The 23,187-nt window shown below is 48.1% G+C and overlaps 1 protein-coding gene across 4 annotated transcripts in view; it reads left to right on the forward strand.

Annotated features, from left to right (window-relative positions):
- PBX1 (PBX homeobox 1) overlaps positions 1-23,187 on the forward strand; it is a 322,139-nt gene that overhangs the window by 281,302 nt on the left and 17,650 nt on the right. For 3 of the 4 annotated variants that reach the window (XM_075564295.1, XM_075564285.1, XM_075564301.1), the window contains exons 7-8: positions 7,048-7,160; positions 8,450-8,539. In XM_075564295.1, coding sequence (XP_075420410.1) covers positions 7,048-7,160; positions 8,450-8,539 — 203 coding nt within the window. The remainder of the gene's footprint in view (positions 1-7,047; positions 7,161-8,449; positions 8,540-23,187) is intronic. The other variant, XM_075564309.1, reaches the window with a different exon arrangement.

Raw genomic sequence — 23,187 nt, forward strand, 5'->3', positions numbered from 1 at the left:
TTGATTTGGGGGGATGGTGCCTCATTTTTATACTTAATTTTCCTACATTGGGCTTTTCTTTGACTTCGTTGGGTTTTTGGTTGGTTGCTTTCTGTATTTAATTGCTCTCTTTTTTTGTTGTTCTTGATTGCCATTTTGGATTTTGCTTTTTACTTCCAAAGAGCAATGTCGTGTGTTTTCCACATGGAATTGTCTGGAGGTTTGTACCGAGGTGGCCTATCCATTTGTCAGAAGCAAAGTAGTGGATATTGATGCGGGGACTTCTAAATGATTCTTTCACGGGGGCCAGTAAGTCAGCAGGACCTAACAGTTAGGGATAGGCCCTTGGGCTTCTGTCATTAGGTCCGTTTCATATAAAATTTACATCCTTGTCTTTTTTGCTGTTGTCATCCTTTAACGCCTGGGTTACGTGCTAGCATACATTCTATATTTTTATCCTTCCAGTAGATATTTCATGTGAGTATTCTGATCTATAAAGCCAGGCTATGGAGATAAGCACATAGAGGAACACACACACACATACACACACACAAATGATCTTTATCATGTTACTTCGATTTAATCTATTACTTATTGTTGTTTATGTGTGATTAAACTGTTTAATTCTATTTTTCCTCTCAGTTGTGTGCTGTGGCCCAGATTTATTTTAATGCATAAGCATGCAACACTGATTTCAGAGTCCTGGCAAACATACATATTTTAAGATGGGCCCTGTGCCATCCGTTCTGAAGTTCCACTTGTGAAAGAAACATAACAATACATAAAATAGTCTACTGTTAGAGGGCATGGGCATTAGTACACGGTGATTTGGTCTTTTGTTTTATACTTTTTGCCCCTTATGTTTTCTAAGTTGGTAAGGACAAACCAAAGTTTTTCTTCTCTAAATGTGCTTGGTTATGCTAGGATCCCCATGGATACGGATTTGGGCTATGGGCTGCCTATCCAAGGAAATTGACAAGTCCCATTTGGAGGGGGTTTCGCCTTGAAGTTTGTGCCAACATCGTAGGATTTTAAAATGGATTTTCTACCATTTCTGTGGGCAGATGAGGTCTCTGTCTCCAAAACATGTCCCGTCTGCTAAAATCAGTGTCCTCTCTGCCGTGTGGTGGCTTTTTCATGGGAGACATGCAGGGCTTCACCCACTAACGCCTTTCGTGGGCTTCTGGACGCACTAACTTGTTTTCATGAGGGTCTCCAAGTCAGTGGGCGGTGCCATCATGGCCCTCCGGTGTCTAAGTGGAATCGCGCCTGAAGAGCGGCCTGAGCTTTGTCCTTGTGGAGATGGTAAGACAATGTAGCGTTCACTGCAGCGCTGCAGGTCGGTTACTGGGAAACTCGCATTTGCTTTTGGTGTTGCCTTGTTTTCCCATCGAGGCAAACAGGTCCAGTAACCAGAGCGGTTCCTTCCTCCTCCTCCGCTCAATGAGTGAGCATTTCAGACGCAGCCACACAAGTTGAACTGCACTGCCAGGCAGACATTTTCACCCGTTTCTTTGCAAGAAGTACGATTTTGTCAACATTAGCTAAAACACACCCAACACTCCTGCAAAGGTTATCATAATGCAAAACAGATATCAAAATGACTTTTTCCTGCCCCTGTTATATCTGCGCCGCAGATGGCTTAGGATGATTTATGACTAGTCCTTAGAAGGGCCCTGTGGGCTTCCTTCATCACCGAGTTCGGAACTTTGTATTCTTTCATAAAGCACTATAAAAAAGGAAAGTAAGCATTTTAAACCCCCTCCTCTGTGTTCAAGAATTATGTTGGCTCTTGGGAAATGTCAGTCTGCGATTACAGGGGGTTTTCCTCAGGAATTGTTCTGGTGGCTTAAACTTCATCTGACTATTCTGAGCACAAAGCAAATTTTCATGGAAAATTTGAGCTAAGCTTCCCAGTTGTGCCTAAATTATTGGAAATAATATGCAGGTGAACTCCTTCGTGGTGATTTCTCTGAAGGCAAGACAAAGGATAATGATATTGTATGTGTGCGATGGCATAGGATTTTCCAAGATAAACATCAGGACAGGAAACATTGTAAATGGGCTTTTCTATGTGTCTGGTTGGATCTTTACATAACCCACATCGTTGCTCAGAAAGGTGAGAACTTGAAAATGCCCTCACTTTTCACGTAGGACATCGACTCTGCTGTGCGCTACCTCTTCATTCATCTTAAAGAATGAACGAAACGTTGAAACAGATCAACTCAATGCCTTCAAGTCCTTTCCGACTCAGAGCAACCTTACAGGATGGGCTAGAACGGCAGCCTCATCTTTCTCCCACCGAACGCCTGGTGCTTTGGGATCGCTGCCCTGCAGTTAGCCGTCCAGTGGTTAGCCCACGGTGCCGCAGGCTCCACCCACTGAGAACGTTTCAAATTAGAGACTCGCTGTATGTATGTGCCACCCAGAGCTCTGGGACCGGGGAACTTTCGTGTCTTCAGTTTGGACTCTAGGTTGTTGTTTCTTCCCTTCCAAGAGAAAAACTTTACGAAATATACATGCATTTCAAGGGCAAGGAGGATGCTTTGCAAGTGAACTTTCTCCGTAGAGCATTCTGTGTGCAGAGCACCATGGCGTTGGTCCCTTTCCTTGGACCACTCCTACATATTAACATTTGTAGACATGTGCCTTGTCTGCCATTCCCTGAAGCAAGATTCAGAAAGGACACTGGGACTAGGACCTGTGACAGATCTGCAAGCCTGCAGAGACACACCGCGTGCTTCCCTGTTTACACCAGTGCAGTTGGGCAAAACGGAGGGAGCAGGAGGACAGCAGAAAGAAGAGGCAATTCCATTTGGGAAGAAGAAAGCAAAACTAGGAACCAGTTGAAACAACTGTTGTAACCCTGTGTCTCTGTGTGAAAACCAACAGAAAGTTTAGCCATGAGAGTTCTCCCTCCAGCACTCTTCAGCCTGTGTGCATATTTTTATTACACTCGTAGGAGGAGTGAAGTTCTGGATCAGTGGCAGGTTAACATATTAACACTCCAGACTGTACCATTTTAAGAAAAACTTGCATATTTTACACACACACACACACACACACACACACACAGTTTTGTCAATTCAGTCCTAACTCATGGCAGCCCCATGCATGTCAGCCTGGGCACATGTGCTTCCTTGGGGCTACAGGGGCTAGTTGTTAAAGCAGTCGCCTGCCAGGACTTTTGTTGGCTGCACTTGAACCTCCAAACTTGTGGTTGTTTGCAGCCAAGCACATTAGCTGCACCCCTCAGGGCCTCCACTGAACGCACAACTCGAGAGGAAACAGGGCGTCCAGAGAAGTGGACTGGTGTACTTCTAGTAACTAGTCCTCGGGAAACGTTTGTAAAACCAAGCGAAAGATATTCCTCTTGCGTTTGCTCTTCCTCTGTTTCTCCCCTTTACAAAGGGGCTTTACAAAGTTTGTTGCCAAATGAAATGAAAAGGTAATGGAATTTTTCAGCCAAGCTTTTGAACTCCCCTCTTTCCTCTAAGTGTAAAATGGAAACTCGCCCTCCTGAGATTGGAATTCTAGAACTATGATCCCTACCAAAGGCTCACCCATTGCACCAGACAGCCTTCACCCTCTCATTTGGTCCTGAGTGGAGAGAACAATGGTTTGGGGCGCTCCAGTGAAGAAGGATCATGGGAGATCAAGCCCGGGACCTCACTACGCTTTCATCTAGCTACAGGCCCGATCCTTCATGCCTTCCAATGGCATGGGAGCTGGATGGGGCTGGTCACCTTAGCTACGTGGAGCCTGGATGACTAAAGGAGACAAAAAACCCACCAAGAAAAAGAAAAGAAACAAAAGATATGGTCCATGCAATAGCAAATCCATATTTGCGCCTGATCAGTGGTTCTCAGCATTTGGCAATGTCAGGCGGCATTTTTGGTTTTCACAATTCCGTGTGTCAGGGTGGAGTTGTACTAGTGGCATGTAGTGGCTAGGGTCAGGGATGTGGCTCAACATCCTGCCTTACCGAGACTTCCCCCACCACAAAGAGTTAGCAGATCTAAAATGTCCATTGTGCCAAGGTTGAGAATCTCTGCTTTCAGCTTTGTGGGCCTATTATTATTGGTCTTTTTCTTAATGAGTATGATGACATCGATGTTCTTTTCCTAAACAAATACAAGTCTTCTGAAGACTTCCAAGAGGAATGCGTTCTTTGGGAAAGCATCGTGTTATGAAAGTGGATGTTAACGCACCTCAGATCATCATGTGTGCCCCAGCAAATGAGTTCGAAAGCCATAGGTGCTCCACGGTGGCCTTCCTGTCTAGCTGAGTGCAGGTAGAGCTTCGGATTTCTGGGTGGCCGCTTAAATGAGCCGCTTGCCTCCGTTGTTCCCCAGTCAAATTCGGAACCTTGTCACTGACAAGCCTCTGATGATGGCTTATTACTTTACAACAACCCGCAGTCAGATGAAGGCTGAATGACTTTCGGGGTCCACCAGGTAGTGCTGCTTGGGCTCTCAGAGAAGTGTGCAGTACGTCCGAGAGCCCACTCACTGTTAAACCAGCTCCCCCGGAGTTTGGCTCTGCAGTAGGCGCTTGCCAACCTCCTGTACCCGATGAGGGACATGGCCGCCCTTCGTTACTTGAACTTTTGGTGAGGAGTGCTGTCTGCTTTATTGTGGTCTTCGTGGCAATTTGGTCGCTCCCACGAGCCAGCATTGCCTGTAGACACTTACTTATCGGGGAGCCGGAAGCCTGGTGGGATCGCACAGGGTGTACAGACAAGAAAACGCTGAACAGCGCAGTTCAGAGCAAGGAAGAGTTGCCCCAATTACCGCTCTGATCCAAATGCATTTGTACAGGAAGCGCATTGGTATGCGCATATTTCTCTCTGTGCGCATTAACCAGCCAGATGTATTTACAATTTATCTATGCCCACGTTTTTTTAAATCATCGGTGTCAATCGCAATGTCTGTCTTGTAAGTGGCGCAGCCCGTGTCTTCCGGGTTTCACGGATACCATGTTCCTTGGCATCAGTGCGGGCCTTTGGGGCTTTATCCCATTTCACAGTGTGTGTGCTAATTTTCAATAACCAGTCAGCCAAGCATATAGCGTGTGTGTTTATTACATAGCATTTGACTGGGAGACAAACGAAATACCTGAGCCTCTAGCTGAACATTTTCAGAGAGGAGACGAGAGGGTATATAAACCACATGGGTTCTTGGAAGTGATTCTTTGGGGTTCTGATGACATCTATTTATGAACCCCACATTTTAACACACTAGCAATGGGCTTTGGTCCTTTCGATTATATCTCAGTGATAGCAAAGGGGGTGGGGAATTTTGATGGGCAGGGGACACATCAGACCTTAAGATTGCTGGGCATCGCATATCTGAACATGACAATGTGGTCCAGGCCTCTGTGGGGAAGCCAGTTCCAAATGTATGCCCTATGGTAATGGTAATGGGAGGATGCTCAGGTCGCTAGCTGGGTAAAAACCACACCCCAGTCTGATCGCAGTGTCTATTGTGCCAAGACCAACTTGTTGAATTCCTTTCAGCTGGACTAGCCTGAGAAATGTGTTCTGGATGAGAAAGAACGTAGGGCGATGGAAGAGGTCTTCATTCTTTAATTGATGCTCATGTCCCCCAGCACGCCCCCATAAAAGCACTTATTTCCTGTGAAAGAGGGGCGAGAAAGGAGTGAGAGGGAAAAATTGGACTACAGGACAAAACTGTAACCGCCCTTGCATGAGGATGAACATTGCTAGAGGACCCAGAGCAGTGAACAGAGCCGCTTAAGCGAGGGTGTGGATGTCATCTGCTTCCTCTAAAGCACCGCCGATTGTGCCGTAGGAGGATTCTGTGGCTAGCTTAGCAGAGAGGCAGATTGAGAGCATGTTGCCCGTTAGGTGTTCCTTGTAGGAAGAGAAAACAAAAACACGCCCCCCCCCCCCAAACAAGAAACGTTCTCTTCTGCTTGGCTGCAGCTCTTCACGTGGAGCAGGACAGCTCTCTAGGGGAGCCTGGGAGAAACCCTGAACTTGGGAGCAAAGAGAGGACGTGTCAGAGCTGAGGCATGAATCCCTGTTGGGCGCTCGCACACAGATGATGGCTGTCAGCATAGGAGGGCGAGAGAGCAATTTGAGCAATACAGGGTTGGAAACAATAGAGTGGAACTGACCTGGGCCCCTAAGGTGTCTCCTTGCCAGGCTGACGTCACGTTTTAACCAAACCTTGCACGTTGAGCTTGCTTTCCTAATGCACTGAGCTGCATGACGACCTCAGGATACTATTGAGCTTTTTCCACCGCCGTGTGTTTAAGTGGAGAGTGGGTGAGCTTTAACCCACTCAAACTATGGGGTGGTGCCCGGATAGTCCTAAAGGCAGTGTGGCCTCTCATCTGGGTGGTGAGAGCGGAGAGACTGCCCTGTTGAGGCCCACTCACTCTTAGCATCATTTCATGGCCATGCATGCACACGGCTCCCTGGGCCATTCTTCTGCGTCATCTTCCTCTGTGACGCAGCTGGTCTGGAGGAGTAGCTAATCTCATCTCTTCTCACGGTTGTCAAGGGTCCCGCCTTCTGGTTAGAAATCAGGACTGTGTGTGCTCGTAGCACAGGGCAGCCTTATCGTGTGATGATCTGTCTTCGTGCACTGGGCTTGCAGGTGTTGCTCTTCACGGGAGCAAGTGTGGCAATAGCAGAATGAGGCATGAGCAGCCCGGTGGTGGCAGGAACCTTAGTGGCCAGTTCCCATTCCTCTGTTTCTGATCCCCTGGCTGCCAACCCTAGAATCCCAGAGGAATGGAAGAGAGCTCCTTGGTCTGGCAATGGTCTCCATTCCACATAGACTCATAAAAGAGAGCGTGCTCAGCTTGAGGTTGCTGAGGGAGAAGTCCCATTGACTGCGTGTAGTAAGGTGAGGCTTCACGTAACACAGACAACATGCACCCTTTATTGCTTGCTCTGTTCTTCATGCTACTAACCAGACTCTGATGTTGTTTTTATTTGGGGGTTGCTCTGCATGTCATTCCTCCTCCTGGCTGTTAGTTGCGGGGGTTGAGCCTTTTCCTCTCTGTGATTCAGGTGCCTCACTCTTTCCTTTCCAGGTTCTTCCAGTTCTTTTAACATGTCAAACTCTGGAGATTTGTTCATGAGCGTGCAGTCCCTCAATGGGGATTCTTACCAAGGGGCCCAGGTTGGAGCCAACGTGCAGTCACAGGTAGGGACCCAGCCAATGTGCCGCCAGGTGAATGCAGTAGCGTCTAGGAGCCCTCAGTCCTATTGGCACTTCCCACTCCTGTCTAGAGAGAGAGAGAAACAAGAACAAACAAGACCTTACCAACCACCCAAACCAAGACAACCATTGTCGTGGGGAATCTCGTCCACACTTGGTGAATGCATTTGGCTCTGGCTTGTCAGTCACATTAGGAAGGCAGGAGAGGAGCAGCGAGGACAGGTGAGGTGACCAGGGTGTCTCAGGCAAGTAGAACCAGCATGCTCTTTGTTCACTGAAGGACAAGGAAGGAGTTTAGCCTACTGTCTCACTTTCCAGGGCTCCCTTATTGTTTTTTTCTGGTTTCCTACATGCTGTATTTGCCAAATAAGGAAGTAATGAATCATGAGTAGGCAAATAGATGATGCTTTTCGTTTAAGCTTTAAAAACACTCAGCCAGGTTGACGAAACTCATCTTCTCAGTCATCCTTGGGGGTCAAGGGATTGGGGTTCCTGGTGATGAGAATGAGTTCTTGTTGAGAAGCAAACTCAAGAAGTCCTATGGTCTACACCCTCCGTCCTCTTAATTAGCACACGCCCTCCCTTCCACCTCCTGAAGCCTTCCTACTGGCTCAGCTTGAAGGGGGATGGGGGAGGGTGAAGTGTGAGAATGAACAGGGAAGTTCTGGGCCACATCTATCCAGTCCTCCTTTCTCCATGTGGAACAGGAGGCATTCCCTGCCTGGAACAGATCCAGCCCCTTGTGTAGGGAATGTTGCCTAGAAATACTGCCATGTCATGGACAGAGTTCGGTCAATTGCCTGTATAGTTGGCACTCATTGAAGTCCTTCAAAATAAACCAGAGTCGTCATTCGTCTGTTTCTCCATCTGTGAGATGGCTGCCCATGATGGCTCCCCTTAGCAGAGCTTTGACCTTGATAGACTACCCAGCAAAGGAGGGGCCATCGAGGATGACCCACAGGGAAGAGCAACAGGGAGAAATCAAAATGCCTTTGCTCCCTCCCTCCAACCCCTATCCTCACCCCAGTCCCTGTCGGGAATTTCAGCTTTCTCTTATGCTTCCACCGTCTTACTTACTGACCTCAGATCTGGTCATGGATGGGGCAGAAAGAGAGGGCCCAGCCTCCTGCTAAGGGGCCCTTCCCCAGGAAAAAGCCTCTCCAGTGTGGGTATATGAATTTGACGTGCCCCAAAGGTAGCCTGGGTGAAGATGATCGGCCTCCCTCCCCCTGCGTCTTCCTGACTAATTTCTTCTCTGTTGTTCGTCTGTTTAGGTGGATACCCTTCGCCATGTTATCAGCCAGACAGGAGGATACAGTGACGGACTCGCAGCCAGTCAGATGTACAGTCCGCAGGGCATCAGTGTAAGAAAACAAGGCTCCCCGCCCCCTTTGTTGTGATCCGCTCACTACCATTGTTTTAAAGCTACAGTGCTTGGAATGCCACTTAGTAGGACTTGCCTTAGCTGTATGGTCACCTCCTTTCCTGCATCTGTATCGGTCACACCATCGGCAGCACACATACACACACACACACACACACACACACACACAATGTGGCGACTGGGCAGGCTTCATGCACGCAGCTGGCGTCTAAGGCTGTCAGGCGCAATCAGTGTTTGCCTGGCACCTGCGGCACATGCACTCAGCTGAGAGGAGCTGCTAAACAGGTGACACCTAGTACAACAGTGGGAGGACACGTCACCACAAGCTGAGGCCTGGGAACCTGGGGAGGAAGCACCGTGGCCAAAGCCCCTTGCATCCAAGTCCATGGGGGCTTTACAAACAGACACCCGCACCCAACGATGTCTTCCCAGTCTGTGCATGGACAACAACCAAAAGTATTAGCTGAGATGTCCAGTGTGTTGAGGGCCGGGAGGGGGACCGGACCATCTTCTACTTGTGCTCGGGTGCGCTGGCGGCTCCTGACTAGTATGAAAATTCATAGCGACAAGCTGTGTCGCACAGAGTGAAATCGATCAGACAGACGCCCGGGGAACCAAGTGTAGATTTGGGGCAGCAAATCCAACTTGATTACTCAGCTCCACCGTCCGTCCGCCAGGTCAGCGGCGGGGACAACAAGCGGGGACCCGGGGGCAGCATGGGAAAGGAGGCTGCGATTTAGACCACGGGGCAATTCTCTGGGCTTGCAGGGGTCGGTGGAGAGCTACGGCAGCACTGCTGACAAAAGCCCAGGGTTGGCTGGTGGCGACACATTTGGGGAGGAAGCAAAGGTAGGCCCAGCGTAGTGGTGTACTGAACTCTTCATCTATCCTCAGTGCGTACAGCGTCTGCGGTCAAAGAGTTGGCGGCCCCTTCCACTTTGCTTTGGCCACATCAGACCTGGTCGTGGTCCCACTACAAGCCTGTAAGAGAAGACCAGTTATTTTGCCATTAGAGGAAGGGTTGGAAGGATTAGGATTTCTCCGCGTACCGGGGGGGGAAGAGTTGGGTGATACCTGAGGGCTTTCGTCATCTGGGAAGGATTCACGTCCTCACGCGTGCTCTAAAGTCAGTAGGACAGGGTCACAGAGGACCACATGTCATGCCAGCGGGAATCGGTCTTCCTCACAGTCAAGCTTTTTCAGCAAGAGACAAGCGGCCTCTGGAGATCGAGGGTTCCTGCCACTGGGACTGTCTGCGCACGGTTTGGCTAGCCGCTTGCTAAGGCTGTCTCGGGCGGGGGCGGGGGCTGTCAAGCACGGGTGATCACGGGTCCTGGTGCTGTTTAAGGCCCCCCTTCTTTTTTTTCTTGCCTTCTCAGGCAGATCCCCCTCTGAGTTTGTATAGTACCCCGGAGACCCGATCTGGGAGGGACACAGGGCTGCCAACACTTGTTTAATATCCTTCAGACAGTCCTGTCACTTCATCAGAAGGATTCTACTGTCCTGTGTGGAAAGTACTGTTGATTCTTACTGTTGTAATCATGCTAATGATTATTACTGTATTAATGGCTGATCTGCAGAGCCCACGTTTATAGAAACACAAGCTACCGTGGTGGGCAAGTATTTGTGCCTCTGTGGCTCTGTATTTGTCTGTGTATTCACACACAGTTATGCTTTCCCTGCATATTAGATATAGGTTAGATTCCTCCCCATACCCCCCTGCCCAGAGAAAGTTTGCTCTCTGCCTAAGTGGAAGAGAGGAGCCCTAGGAACAGCCCTAGCGTGAGGACAGCAATCAAGGCATTCTCCAGAAGGGGCCTGGACAAAGTCCAGGTGCCTGGGTCGGAAATGGGGCTGGCGGTTCTGCGGTGAGCCATCTTTCTTTCCCAATCAGCCATCCCAGAAGAGGGCAGTGCGCCGACTCAGCGGGGCTGGGGCTGGGGGTCCGCACTGACCCTCTGACGTCATCTGGTGGGCTGAGAGTCGTTTCTGAAATCACATAGCCCAACATGTGCAGGTAATTACGTCTGACTGCATAAGCCTGCCACAAACACGGGGCTCGAGAATGCCACTTGAAAGAGTCGATCATTTTGCATTAATCTCTGCTGTCTCAGTGAACTGCTTATTTCATGTGTAGGCCTTTCATATGCAGGGTAAATGAATCAAAGGCAGATCGTGATCGTGATGAGAGATGTTTGTTTGGGATCAATTTTAAGTCGTGCCACCTGCAGGAGACTAAGCTTGTGCTAGTCAGATGTATTTTTAGGTGGTGGCAGTAGGCACTGGCACGTGCGTGTGTGTGCGTGTATGTGTGCGTGCGCGCGTGAGTGTGTGGAAGCGCTGCTGGGGCTGCCAGGAGAAGAATGAGGGAGAGAAGAAGAGATGGGACAGGAATGAAAGGTTTGAGCCAAGAAATAAAAATAAACAATCCGTCAACCCAAAGCGGGGATGGAATTCCCATCTGGGCTCTGCATTGTGTTTCATTCTGTGGAGGACATTTTCTGGGCAGCTTTTACCCTCTCCCCTGGCGGGGTTTTCACAGCACCCATCTCTTATCCAACCAGCATCTGTTTTCCATCTTCTAAAGCTCAGACTGAGGAGCCCTGGTGGCGCAACATGGAAGTGCTCGGCCGCCGACCCAAAGGTTGCTGGTTCAAACCCCGTCAGTAGCTCCATGGGAGAGCGACGGTGTGGGCAAGCCCAGTAAAGATGACATTCTAGAAACCCCACCGGGGCCCGTGGGCTCGCCGGAGTGGCAGTGCCCTCAGCAGCACTTCCCAACAGCAGAGCCCAGACCATTGCTTTCACTCCTACCAAGTAGCACTGGGGGTGGTGCATGGTGTGGCCATTAGGAGTCCTGCCCATGGGGCCGGAAGACTGACCCTGGGAGGTTGTGCATTGCCATAGGCCAGCATGTAAAGGGTCTCCTGTGACATGGCTCCAGGAAGTCCTACCTTTCGTATCGTGTGCCTTAGAGAAAATAAGCAGGAAGGCACTTGACAGAGCATAAATTGTTCTGCATGAATGCCGCAGGAAGCGGTCCAAGTACTAACTTTCTCATTTGACCTTTTCCCCTACTTGTGTGAGTGGTTGTCCCAGTAGGTAGTTCCTATTGAGGACAGGTTTGGACACAGTTGTAGGTTTTTTCCTCTTCTGATGGAAAGGCATGCTTTTGAGATGGATATTGAGCTATGCAAGGCCTGAAGACCCCCTTCTTAGCTGCTGCTTCAGAGTTCAATTATACCTCTTTAAGTCCTTTGTGTTCTCAAAGGGCAATGGCAACACTTACCAGGTAGAGCTGCTCCCAGTAATGGAGGGAGATTATTTCACTTCTCTGTCAATCAGACGTACTTCAAGATCACTCAGCTCTCACACGCATTCTCTCCAGTCCCACTGTCACCGTCCAAGGTCTAAACGAAGTCATTAGCGAGACGATCGCAGTCAGCACCTCATTGCTGCTGCTGCTTTGACTTGCCTCTTTCATCTGCATGTATCTCCTGGTTTCTGAAGACGTTCCTTGCTCAGAGATCATCAGGCGACTCCCTGAGCCTCATCCAACGCAGAGCCTGGTATTCAGGGCCCTCCACACTCTTACCCCAACCCAGCTATTTACCCAGCCTTGTCCTGCATGGCCAAGGTAAGCGGATGCTGGGCTCCGGTAGGGGCACTTCCCTTACATGGCTCATCATGTCCTGTGTCATCAACGTCATTGCTGTAAGTGCCCTCCCATCCCTGTACCACCATGCCTTCTCATCTCACCCACTACGAAACCACACTCCCTTTTCCGTGCCCCACTCTCCTGGCGCTCTTCCTTTCTCAGTCTGGCTTCCTGACTCCTTTCTTCTTGAAAAAGGAACAACGCACCCTGTTACTTAGTCTTTGTGTCTCGTGGCCAAATGGGTGTGTGGCCTTGACTTATATATCTCAGTTGCTCAAAACGTGTCTGCTGCATGAATAATCCAGACCAGAGAAGACCAAGATGCCGTGGGAATAAAAACACACTGCAGTGACCTAGAGCCATGCCTTATGTTTCTTGTCAGCCATAGCTATCTGGTCGTTTTTTTTTTTTTTTTTAATCACTGTTTTACTCATTTGTAAGCATACCAAAAGGAGTTGTAAGTCTTCCTTTGGGGGCCAGAGTCGTCTACATTGTTGGCCAATGTAGATTGTCTGAGAGTGCGTTTAGAAGCAGCATTAAATCTGGAAAGGCAGGTGGTGAGGAGAATTCGTCTTTTGCTTCCTTTAATGCATACATCCCCAAACTTGTGTGGCTTACCGCCCTCTTTTCCGGATTTTTTTCTTCTCTTTTACTCAGGACCCCCTGGCAATGAAAGCCTTTTGTGTTTTAACCTATAAAAGAGGGTAAAGTGTGGGCAACTGCTTTCACAGCAACTCCCCCCCCCCCCCCACTGAGGGCCCACTTTGGGAACACTGCTTTACGGCTCCCATCCTACACCAGTCACTGGGCAATGCAGCATGGTTTCTCACGGGATTTGCTTTGGCCTCCCTACTGCGTGTAGGCTTAGCACCTACACAGACAACCTGCAGGAAGCAACCTGAAATCAGGGAATGTGGATTCTTCTCATTGACTTTCCTTTTGATGAGTTACTTTCATCTCCTTGTGCTATTGCTTCACATGGAAAGTTTACCAGTTGAGGCAGCTCGGCAGTCCTCTCAGGTAAGTCTAGACCCCTCTAATGCTTACTGTTAGTACCGGGTACCTCAGACTCAATCAAGTGTACCCCTCTCTCCGACTGTTCTTTCATGAAAGTTAGCCTAACTCTACTTCCTAGCTCATCCCAGTCCCCACCCATCAAACTGTGTCTTCAGGCCTCAGCTTAGAACGAGGAGGAGCGAGCATTGCGTGGATGTCTCCCCTTGGCTTCTCAGGGATACGTGCTAAGGAAAAACAGCAGACTCCCCGTCCGCCGTCGTCGTCCGGTACCCTTGCATCCGTCCCAACTCATAGCAACTCTGTGCCCACAGAACGGGCACCACCTGCCCTGTGCCAGCCTCACATTTTCCTTCCGTGTGAGCCCTTGGTCGCAGCCACTATATCGCTCCATCCGACGGAAGACCTACTCTTGTCTTCACGTGAATGAAAAGGAGTGGGGTCCCTCCAGTCCATCTCACTTCTTCCTCGGGGCTCAGGCTCCAGCTAGCCTTGAATGCCAGCAGACACCGTGGTGGGATTTTTCTGAAGCATGCACCCCGGGTGAAAAAAAGAAATGTTCGTGTTCTCCCTGTAAGTGGGACATGCTAGTCACGTCTCATTACTCTGCAAAGCCTTGTTAATTGGGCAATGTGACAATTAGAGTGCTGGAAATTCAGTGACTGAGTTTTCGTTTTTCCTCTCTATCTATAGTACTATAGGTGTTTTTATTTTTAATAATCAAGTCACATATGATAGTAAGTAAAAAAGCTTGCTACAAATTCATAGATTCCTTCATTAAACAAAAATATCGAAATGTGCGGCCCTCTTTAAAAAGGAATTGGCTTATTCTGACCCAGTTCACCCACATACAGTTCTCACGTCATGCATCTCACGGGCTCACTGGCTTTCATAAGAGTTGTGCACGCTGATCACTGTCCACTCCGGGATGTCCCCGTGCTCCTCGTTGCTAACACTCCTTTTCCTGCGCACTCCTTCGCCAGGTTCTTGGAAACTATGAATCCAGTGGTTGTCGTGGTCTACAGGTTTCCTTGTCTTGGTTTGCATATTTGGGGAAAAAAACATACAAAATGAAAACGCAACACAAACAGCCCAGCAACCATGACAGAATAAGCCAGAAAAACCTCAAGTGGAAACAAAGTAGAAAAATATTATAAGTTGGATCCAGAGGAACTCAAATGACAAAGTGTCACATTTTGAATGAACTACCACAGCAGTTGTAGGCCGGCCTGAACGCGTACTCCCCTACTCTGTCTGAGACACACACCGTGCCTGTCCTGCGGTCAGTAGGCAGAGGGGATTTGCCTGGGACGAATCTGCACAGGGAACCCTGCAAGGAGGTTTGGGGCTTACCACTGTCACAAGTAGCCGCCTTCAAGCTGGATATTGAGAATTTAGGCTCCAATACAGTGCTCCGGGTTTAGTTATTATTTCTTACAGTTCTTGGATCGCACAGGCCGGTGTGCTTCTTCCGTGTGCACTTAGCTGACACCTCACTTAGATGGCTGCTGGTTTTAGGAAAAGCCTTTAAGCCCCAATGCTGTTCTTGCTGCTGCCTGAGCACCATCTGTCCCTTTACCGCCCTGTGCTCTCGCACCCATGTCTTCAGTGGTCCTTCCGTGCGGTCAGGCCTGGAGCAGGGCCATGTCCTAAGAACTGGTGGTTCTTAGATTAAGGCTATGATTAAAGCTCTTATTTCTAGACATAGACTCCATCTAGGTCATTCCCTGGAGGATTAAAGCAAGAATCATTAGAACAAAAATAGCCTCTAATTTAAGTGAACCTATTATAGACATTTGATTAGCAAAAGGGTTACTTGGTAACATTTGGCAACGTGCCATGATTCTAATTTTTTTAGACCGGCTTCTCAGGGGTTTCCCTCCACTTAAAGCAGATATTAATAACATGTTGCCAGTTAGTGTAGAATTGTAGCACTGGGCCGTGAGGGTGATCATTAAAATTTACATGCAAGTCTTTAAAAATTCACTCTAATTATACCAAGTTTTAGCCCTTCTCTCCTGCCAGGCTGAATTTGAATGCTGAAGGGATTCTAATATGGGGGGTGGAGGGGCTTCAAAACGTCATTAGAAATAATGGCGTTAAAAGATAATAGAGTTTTTCCTTGAACTTCTTGAAGGCCCATCAAACATTAGTTGCCTTTGGGTACCTTCTGGTAGACGGCCCCAGGCTGGGAGAAAGTGGAATAGAGAGGGAAGCTGCTTGTGGGGCTGCTCAAACGGACCCCAAAGGGGTTACAAGCAGAAGGAACAGCGCACAGACTCCCACCCCCCACCCACCCACCCCAGGAGCTGACATCAGCCTTTCTTCCTGACACAACAAAGGGGCACAAAGTAAGTCTCCCCCCTCCCTTCAAGACCAGACATTGAAACCTGCACACCAACCTTGAGGCCAGAGAGGCACTCCACTTCAGCCCAAACATCGTTGACAACGAGCAAATCCATGTCTTATTGAAACCACCCCTGTGTGTGCTTCATCCTTCTTCCCCAGCTTCCAGGTGAGAACGCTTTTCAAGAGGCAGAACACAAAAGAGACCGACTTGTTTACTGGCTTAGTCACACATTCACTTGTTCATCTGCTCACTCAGCAATCAGTAGCATCTCGACCTTGGGAGAGAGCCTAGGGCATTACTTACATCCAAGGCCAGTCAGAGAGAAACCTTGTAGCCAGAGGACAGAAAGCCCTGAGGCCCATTGGGAAGGAGTTTCACTTTGGGTCTGGTTCACTGCTTTGTCTGGGATGAGCTTTTCTGCTCTTAGAAAACCAGTGATAGGGGAGCCAACCAATTCTGGATTTCGGAAGAAATTCACCATTCTATAGTCGAGGGAATTTAATTGCAAGGCTAGTTTGAGACAGCTACCAGGGGACCATACGCGTGTGATCAAGGATTCCAAGCATCCTGTTGTGAAGACGCCTCTGCTCTTTTTGTAGAATTAGTCACAACCTATTTTGTTGGACTTGAACCTAGCTCTAACTCTGAGCATCACGACTCACAGTGGTGGGTGGGTGGGAGGGGGGCATTTTCTATTGCTACCACTTTCTGTGGACAAGTCACTTTCCCCTGAGAGACTTCAGTTTCTTAAGTTCCTTAAGGGGCACTACAGCTGGATGCTACTTAAGATCTCCTTTCATCTTGGAAGCCTTCTTCCAATTCCATCTTGTGTAATTCTACTTACAAACAATGCTGATTTTCCTATTTCCCCCAAAGCTTCTATCCAGCCATGTCATTAAGTTTGACTTGGGCGTGGCTCCCATAATACGTCCCCCTTTTTCAGCTTTGTCTCCCCTGGCACTGGAATTTTCTTCTAGGCTTGATAGTTCCTCGCAATAGCCATGTTCTTGATTATGGGGTTTGTTGGGGAAGGTAACAGGTAACAATGCAGGTGAGAAATGCTCGGGATACAGGTGTTCAGTCAGAATATGTGACAGTGTTTGTTTAGGGCTGCTAATAAGTGCCCAAGGGGTGTGCCGCCCTACCGTAGGCTTCAACTCAAAGGCACCCAGCTCCAGCCCCATGGGTTCGTGAGCCCAGCTTCCTGAATTAAGGGTTCGGAGGCACCCACTCTGGGAGCCAGCCTCCTGCCTTAGAGCACTCAGCTTCGCTCTGTGGCCTGAGAGATCCACCGCTGCTGCTCTCCTCCATGGCCCCTGGATCAAGGAGGCTCCGTGCATCGGATGTCAGAGGCCAGAGCGCATGCGCCACTTCTGGCTTTTGCTGGGAGTGAGGATTGAACGCCCCTCTTGCATTTGAAATGGCCCGCTTTAGAACCAGCAAGACAGCAATCACCATCAGTCCTGGGAAGGAGTCCTCTCTGCATCTGCGCCCACCTTCCAAGAGCCCCCAGGAAAAGGTCATTTAGTGGGATGTACAGAGGCTATGGCCAGAACTCAGTGCCATCAAGTCCCTTCGGACTCCTCATGCCCCTCCAGGAAGGAGGAGAGCTGCCTCTGGGGGTTTCTGAGACTGTCCATTTTCACAGGGCATTTTGGTTGAATGAAGGGTTCTGCGATTTTGTAGTGTTACTTTTTTACTTACTCTCCGATAGGAGTCGATTACGCAGATTGTTTACAAGCCGAAATAGACTGCCATTTGACATTTTTAATAGGTTTTGCAAATAAGCATGCCCGGAGCTGTTCGTTTTCTCTAGAAGAGCGCTATCCATGGAATTGTTGGCCACAGTGTTGATGTTTCCAGTACCGTCCAATCAGTTAAACAGTAACCCTGCTATGACTATTGAGCAGGTGAAGTGTGGTTAGTGTGACCGCAGAGATGGAAGTTTAATGTTATCTAAGCACCATCAGCAGTTCAAAACCACTGCTGTCCCCTGGGAAGAGATGAGGCTGTCTACTCACGTAGAGTGACAGTTTTGGAAACCCACTAGCGGCAGTGCTACCCTGCACTACAGGCTTGCTGTGAGTCAAAATGAACTTGATGGCAGTGAGTTTTTGACTTGAGTTCATTTTCATTTTAAAAGGCATATGTGGCTAGGGGCGGCCGTATTGGAGGTCCAAAACCTTACAGCACCAGTTCTCAGACTGTGGGTTGCGACTCCTTTAGGGGTTGAACAACTCTTTCACAGGGGTCCCCGGATTCATTACAGTAGCAAGATTGCAGTTATGAAGTAGCAATGACAATAATGTTATGGTTGGGGGTCACCACAACATGAGGAGCTGTATTAAAGGGTCTCAGCATCAGGAAGGTTGAGAATCACTGACCTAGAGGCGCTACCAAAAGTGGAATGGCCAAAGATCATGTTTCAAGAACAGTGGACACCCCAAATCACCAAACCCAGAAAAGTATAAACTTTTGGGTTTAAACAAATCTTTCCTCATATAAATAGAACTCTTTATTAAAAATTAACCTTCTACCAGAAATGAACTCAGATTAACATGATAATTTGCCTTGAATAAGGAAATAATATGCAGGAAGATTTAAAATCTAACTACTTGCACTGGTTTTCTTGGGACAGCCACTAACTTCATTGTACCTAATAATGGTTCAGGCCTAAGCAGGACATGGCCTTTGAATTCATTTAGAACTCTTTAACCTTTGGGGGATAGTTGAGGACCAGTTTCTGTCTCCCGTCTCCCAGGTGACCCATCTTTGGCAGCAATGCCTGCTCCCTCCAGTTCCCCTCCTTTCTCCCTGGTCCTGTTCTTCTGTCTCTAGTTCGCTCTTCAGACCAACAGCCAAAGCCTCGCCTGGGAATTCTTGAGAAATGCTGAATCACAGGCCCCACTCCAGGCCTTCTAAATTGCCTTCTGTATTTTAGCCACATTTCCTGGCGTTTCCTGAGCAAGTTCTAGGTGTTCTGCTCCAGTGCTCCTGTAGGCAAAGGGATCACATTGCTTTCTTTGCACTAAGGTTTTCAACAGACAGACAGAAACACGTTGTCACGATGCTAAGGAGCCCTGCTGGCATACTGGGTTTGGGCTGCTAATGTCAAGGTCATCGGTTGGAGCCCATCAGCCAGCTGCTCTGCAGGAGAACGATGAGGTCATCAATGCCTTTAAAGAAGCACAGTCTTGGGAATCCTACGGAGCCATTTCTCTCTGCCCCATCTGGCCATGACGAGTTGGAATCTACTCAGTGGCAGTGGTGTAGGTCCATTCAGACCCTTAGCACCCACCCTGATGTAGGTCCATTTGGACTCACAGCACCCACCCCAACAGGACAGTGGAACTGCTCCCTAGCACTTCCAAGGCTACCCATCTTTATGAGAGCAGACTGCCCATGGCTTTCTACCACAGGGAAAAATGGGCTTGGAGCACTGACCTCTGAGTTAGCAACCACTTGCTCTTTGAATTATAAAAATGGCCCAACATTTTAATATAAAAATGTTCTAACTTTCAGAAAATGTAAAAGCACTTTTTGGATGCACGTCTAGGTAAATTACAGACAATGGTGCACATTCCCTTGGGTAAGTACGACTGGCCCAGTTATCATTAAAAATAAAGTCCAATATTCAATGTCAGGTTGCTTTATTTACTTCTGAGATCATGTATTTAAACTGAAATTAGTGTACATGTTATAGGCGTATCTTCTCTCTGTTTGGACACATGCAATACGAGTGAGAGATCTTCAGAAAGTTCAGGGGAACGCTCCATTATCTTTTCATTTCCTTTTCCCACGACCTTTTGGAAGTCCCCTTGTATATCCTTATCATGGCCCCCTGACAGGACAGGGTAGACCTGCCCCTGTGAGTTTCTGAGACTGTAACTCTTTACAGGAGTAGAAAGACCGTCTTCTCCTGAGGAGGTGACTGATGGTTTCGAACTCTGCTGACCTTGCCTGCTTAGGGTTTCCAAGACTGTCAGTCTTTACTAGAGAGCCTCTTCTTTCTCCCTCAGAGCGGCTTGTGGGTTTGAACCCCTAGCCTTGCTGTTCGCAAGACAACACTTTCCCAGCAGTGCCACCAGAGTTCCTCACAGTGTAGAGAAATGGTGCACGAGACCTTTCACAGAATGTTCTAGGCTTCTGCAGCCAGTCAGAGTTCTCCCCCCCTCTCTCATTCCTGATACCTCAGACCTCCTCATTCTAGCTTAAACATCAAGCATTGCTTCTTTTCCATAGTGAAATCTTTGGAAATGTAAAAACGGAAGGTAAGAATATTTTAAAACTAAATTGTACTGTGATCCCCTTCCTTACTGTATATACTCGAGTATAAGCTGACCCAAATAGCAGCCAAGGCACCTCAATTTTACCACAAAAGTTGCACTAAAAATGTGCTGAAAAACTCAGCTTATACATGAGTATAAATGGTACATTACACCTCATTTATTTTATCTTTGGGCATTTGCAACATCCCCCCCCCCATTTCCCACCCCCGCCCCCCTCCTGGGCATCTCTTACCCTGAGGTTCATTTGGTACTTTCTAATGCTTCCCAAACCTTCAATAAGCTCATGACTCACACTGCACACCTGTCTACAATTGTCTCAGTCTCCCGTAGGGAAGTGATGCATCATGGGAGTTAGGAAAACCTGGTCTTAGCCCATATTTCCACTGAGAGAGTACTTAGGTCAGACTATGGAGTTTTGTGAAGGAAGCTACAAAAGTCCAATATTTTTATAAATATCAATATTTTGTAGCGCCGGAAGTCAGCTCAGAGAGGTTAAGTAGTTTCCTCAAGGTCGCACAGCCAGTAAGTGATAGAGCCAGGGTTTGGATGTAGGTCCGTCTAATTCCAAGCCTCTATTCTTTCCCTTTCTCCAGATGGAGCCTTGAGCCCCTAGTTCTTACACTAAGAAAGAAGTTGGCAAGGACTTCACAGTAAGAGAATCTCTGTTACTTTGCATAGTATAGTCATACATGTTTTGGAGGTTGGCTGATGTGGAAAGGAAATATAAGAGCTTAGTTCTGAGTATCCTGTTAGGCATCTTTTCAGGGTGCTATATAGGAGGCATAAAATTGGTTGACTTTTTAGAATGGTACACTTAGAAAAATATATTGGAAATTCTTCTTAAATATAACTTTTCTACACTACTGCTGTGTCATATTTTGTCAACCATCGTAGCCCATGGCCAGGGAGCATACACAATAAGAGCACATAGATTTTAAGGCAAATATTTCTTCATAGAAGCAATAGTAATATGTTTTAACACGAGGTCAAGACTGTGTCCAGGAAGCTAGGGTAAATAGCAATAGAAGTCATTTTTTTTCTCCCCATCTGAGGAATACTCCCTTAGAAGGAAAGTCAAAGTTTTGCCTGTTAGCTTACTAGGTGACACAAGGTCAGGAAAATTGCCTGGAAGTGCCTCAGAAGGAAAGCCTGGTGATCTGTTTCTGAAAAATTCTAGCGACTGCCCATCTCACGGGGCACGGTTCCACACTGAAGCACCTGGGCGGGGGTGGGGGGTCGCCATGGTCAGAACTGCCTCTGTGATGATGGGTGAGGGCAGTGGGAGGAAGATCGTTACTGGAGTTGTATGTTAACCGCAGAAGTGGCCTCCCCGCTGGTCTGAGAGAAAAGAAAAAGAAGGAAATATGGAGCGCAAGGACGAGACAATGTGAAGGGAAACACAGTCAGAAAGATGAAATAGAGAACAGTGACCAAGGATCAGAATTTGAAAGAGCTAGGGGTTGAAAACAGAACAGGCCAGAAGAGAGACTGCCAGTCAGGCACAGAGCGGGGACAAGATAAAGTGGCAGCAGAAGGCAAAGCCCACTGTCAAGAAGGGCATTCCAACTCAGAATGACCCCATCCGACAGAATGGAACTGCCCCGTAGGGTTTCTGAGACTGTACCTGAACCTTCTCCCTCCAAGTGGCCGGTGGGTTTGAAAGGCTGACATTGCAGTTAGCAGCCCAACACTCCACCCACTGAGCCATGAGGGCACCTTATATCAGATGGCAAAGTGACGGCCGAAAACAATTCAGATGCACAAGTATTAAAACAAAAACATAAAATCAGCTAGCATGAGTGGTTAGAATAAATAACATGAACGGAGAAGATACTTAACAAAGATTAGAAAACCGATGAAGTAGTAATAAAAAAGGAAGTGGTACCAAGCAGTAAATTAAAGAACAATTAAAAACCAATAAGGATAGAAAATTAACAGGCTAAAATGACACTTAATAATCGTATTAATTGCTAACTCATATTGACTTCTTTCCATGTGCTGGCCGCTTTAAATGCATTAACTGATTGGGTTTGTGTTTATTAAAATAAGTAGGACATCTTAAACTGTAAGCGTGTGCGTGCGTGTGTGTGTGTGTGTTTGTGTGTGTGTGTATCCAGGGGAGGGGGAGGGTGGAGAAACCAGGCATCAGAACAGCAGTAACAACAATGAGAAGAAATCTAAAGTGGAACCAAGTGGCCCTACAGGACCAATATTTTCATCTCTGCCTAGTGCTGTGACTAGTTGCTGAAAGCCCTCCTTTCACTTCTTCACTAGCCCGCAGCCTCCGGAAGCACCAGACCTATGCTAGAGGCTCAGTGGATGGCAGCTTCTGCCCCTCTTGACCCTAGTGAGCCTTGCCCTTTCTACCAGGAACCCACTGCCAGAGGCTAAGTAGGGCAGTGAGCAGGATAGGTTGTGCCCCTCCTATTGAAAGCTGTGTGCTTAGAACTCACCCAGAGGTGCCTCGGAAGACAGGCCTGGCTTTCTTCCTCCAAAGGGTCTCAGTCTTAAAAGCCCCGCGGAGCGAGTTGTCTTCGGACAGCAGCCGGGGGTCAGAATCAAGTCGGTGGCACACAGCGTCTGCAGCAGATCCCTCATCGACATGTGGAGATTTGGAGGGCTTTTTAATCTTCTCCCCCTTTACCTTCACCATAGCCTGGCTTCCACTTCTGGTGGTGTCCTTGTTTATGCCTGGGCTGCTGAACACAAGGCCAGGTGTTTGAACCCACAGCCCCTCTGTGGGAAAAAAGTGAGGTCACGTATTCCCATGGAAGATTTACCACCTCAGAAACCCAAAGGGGAAGTTCTACTCTCTGCTATTGGGTTTTGAGTCAGAATCAACTCGGTGGCAGTAATTGGGGGTGTCCAGTTTTTGCCTGCTGTTTTTTGTCTGTGGGCTTCGCTGACTTCCCTGAGAAATCTCTTACTACTATATACAGACCAGCTAGCCGTTGCTCTTTGTCCTTTGTCCTGGGACAGCTCGTTTTCTTGGTGGTCTTGAGCTTGGCCAAGGGCGCACTCACTCACCCATTCCTTCAGCAGGCCTTAGCTGGGTGTTTATTATGAACCAGTAATTCCATGTGGCAGGAAAGCAGTTCCCCACCTAGGTAAGCTGACGTTGCTGTTCAGCTCAATTGGAACCACTAGTTAACAGTGTCCACAGGCTAATGTTGACTTTTGCAAAGACTTATGGAATCACTTGCATACTTTATTTTCTCACGGAAGCACCCCAGGCCTGCACTGGGCCATGAACTACACTGTCCCATTGCCTTTAGGCAGTGGTTCTCAACCTATGGGTCGAGACCCCTTTGGGGGTC

Source organism: Tenrec ecaudatus, chromosome 1 (genome assembly GCF_050624435.1).
Source record: "Tenrec ecaudatus isolate mTenEca1 chromosome 1, mTenEca1.hap1, whole genome shotgun sequence".
Classification (NCBI taxonomy): domain Eukaryota; kingdom Metazoa; phylum Chordata; class Mammalia; order Afrosoricida; family Tenrecidae; genus Tenrec; species Tenrec ecaudatus.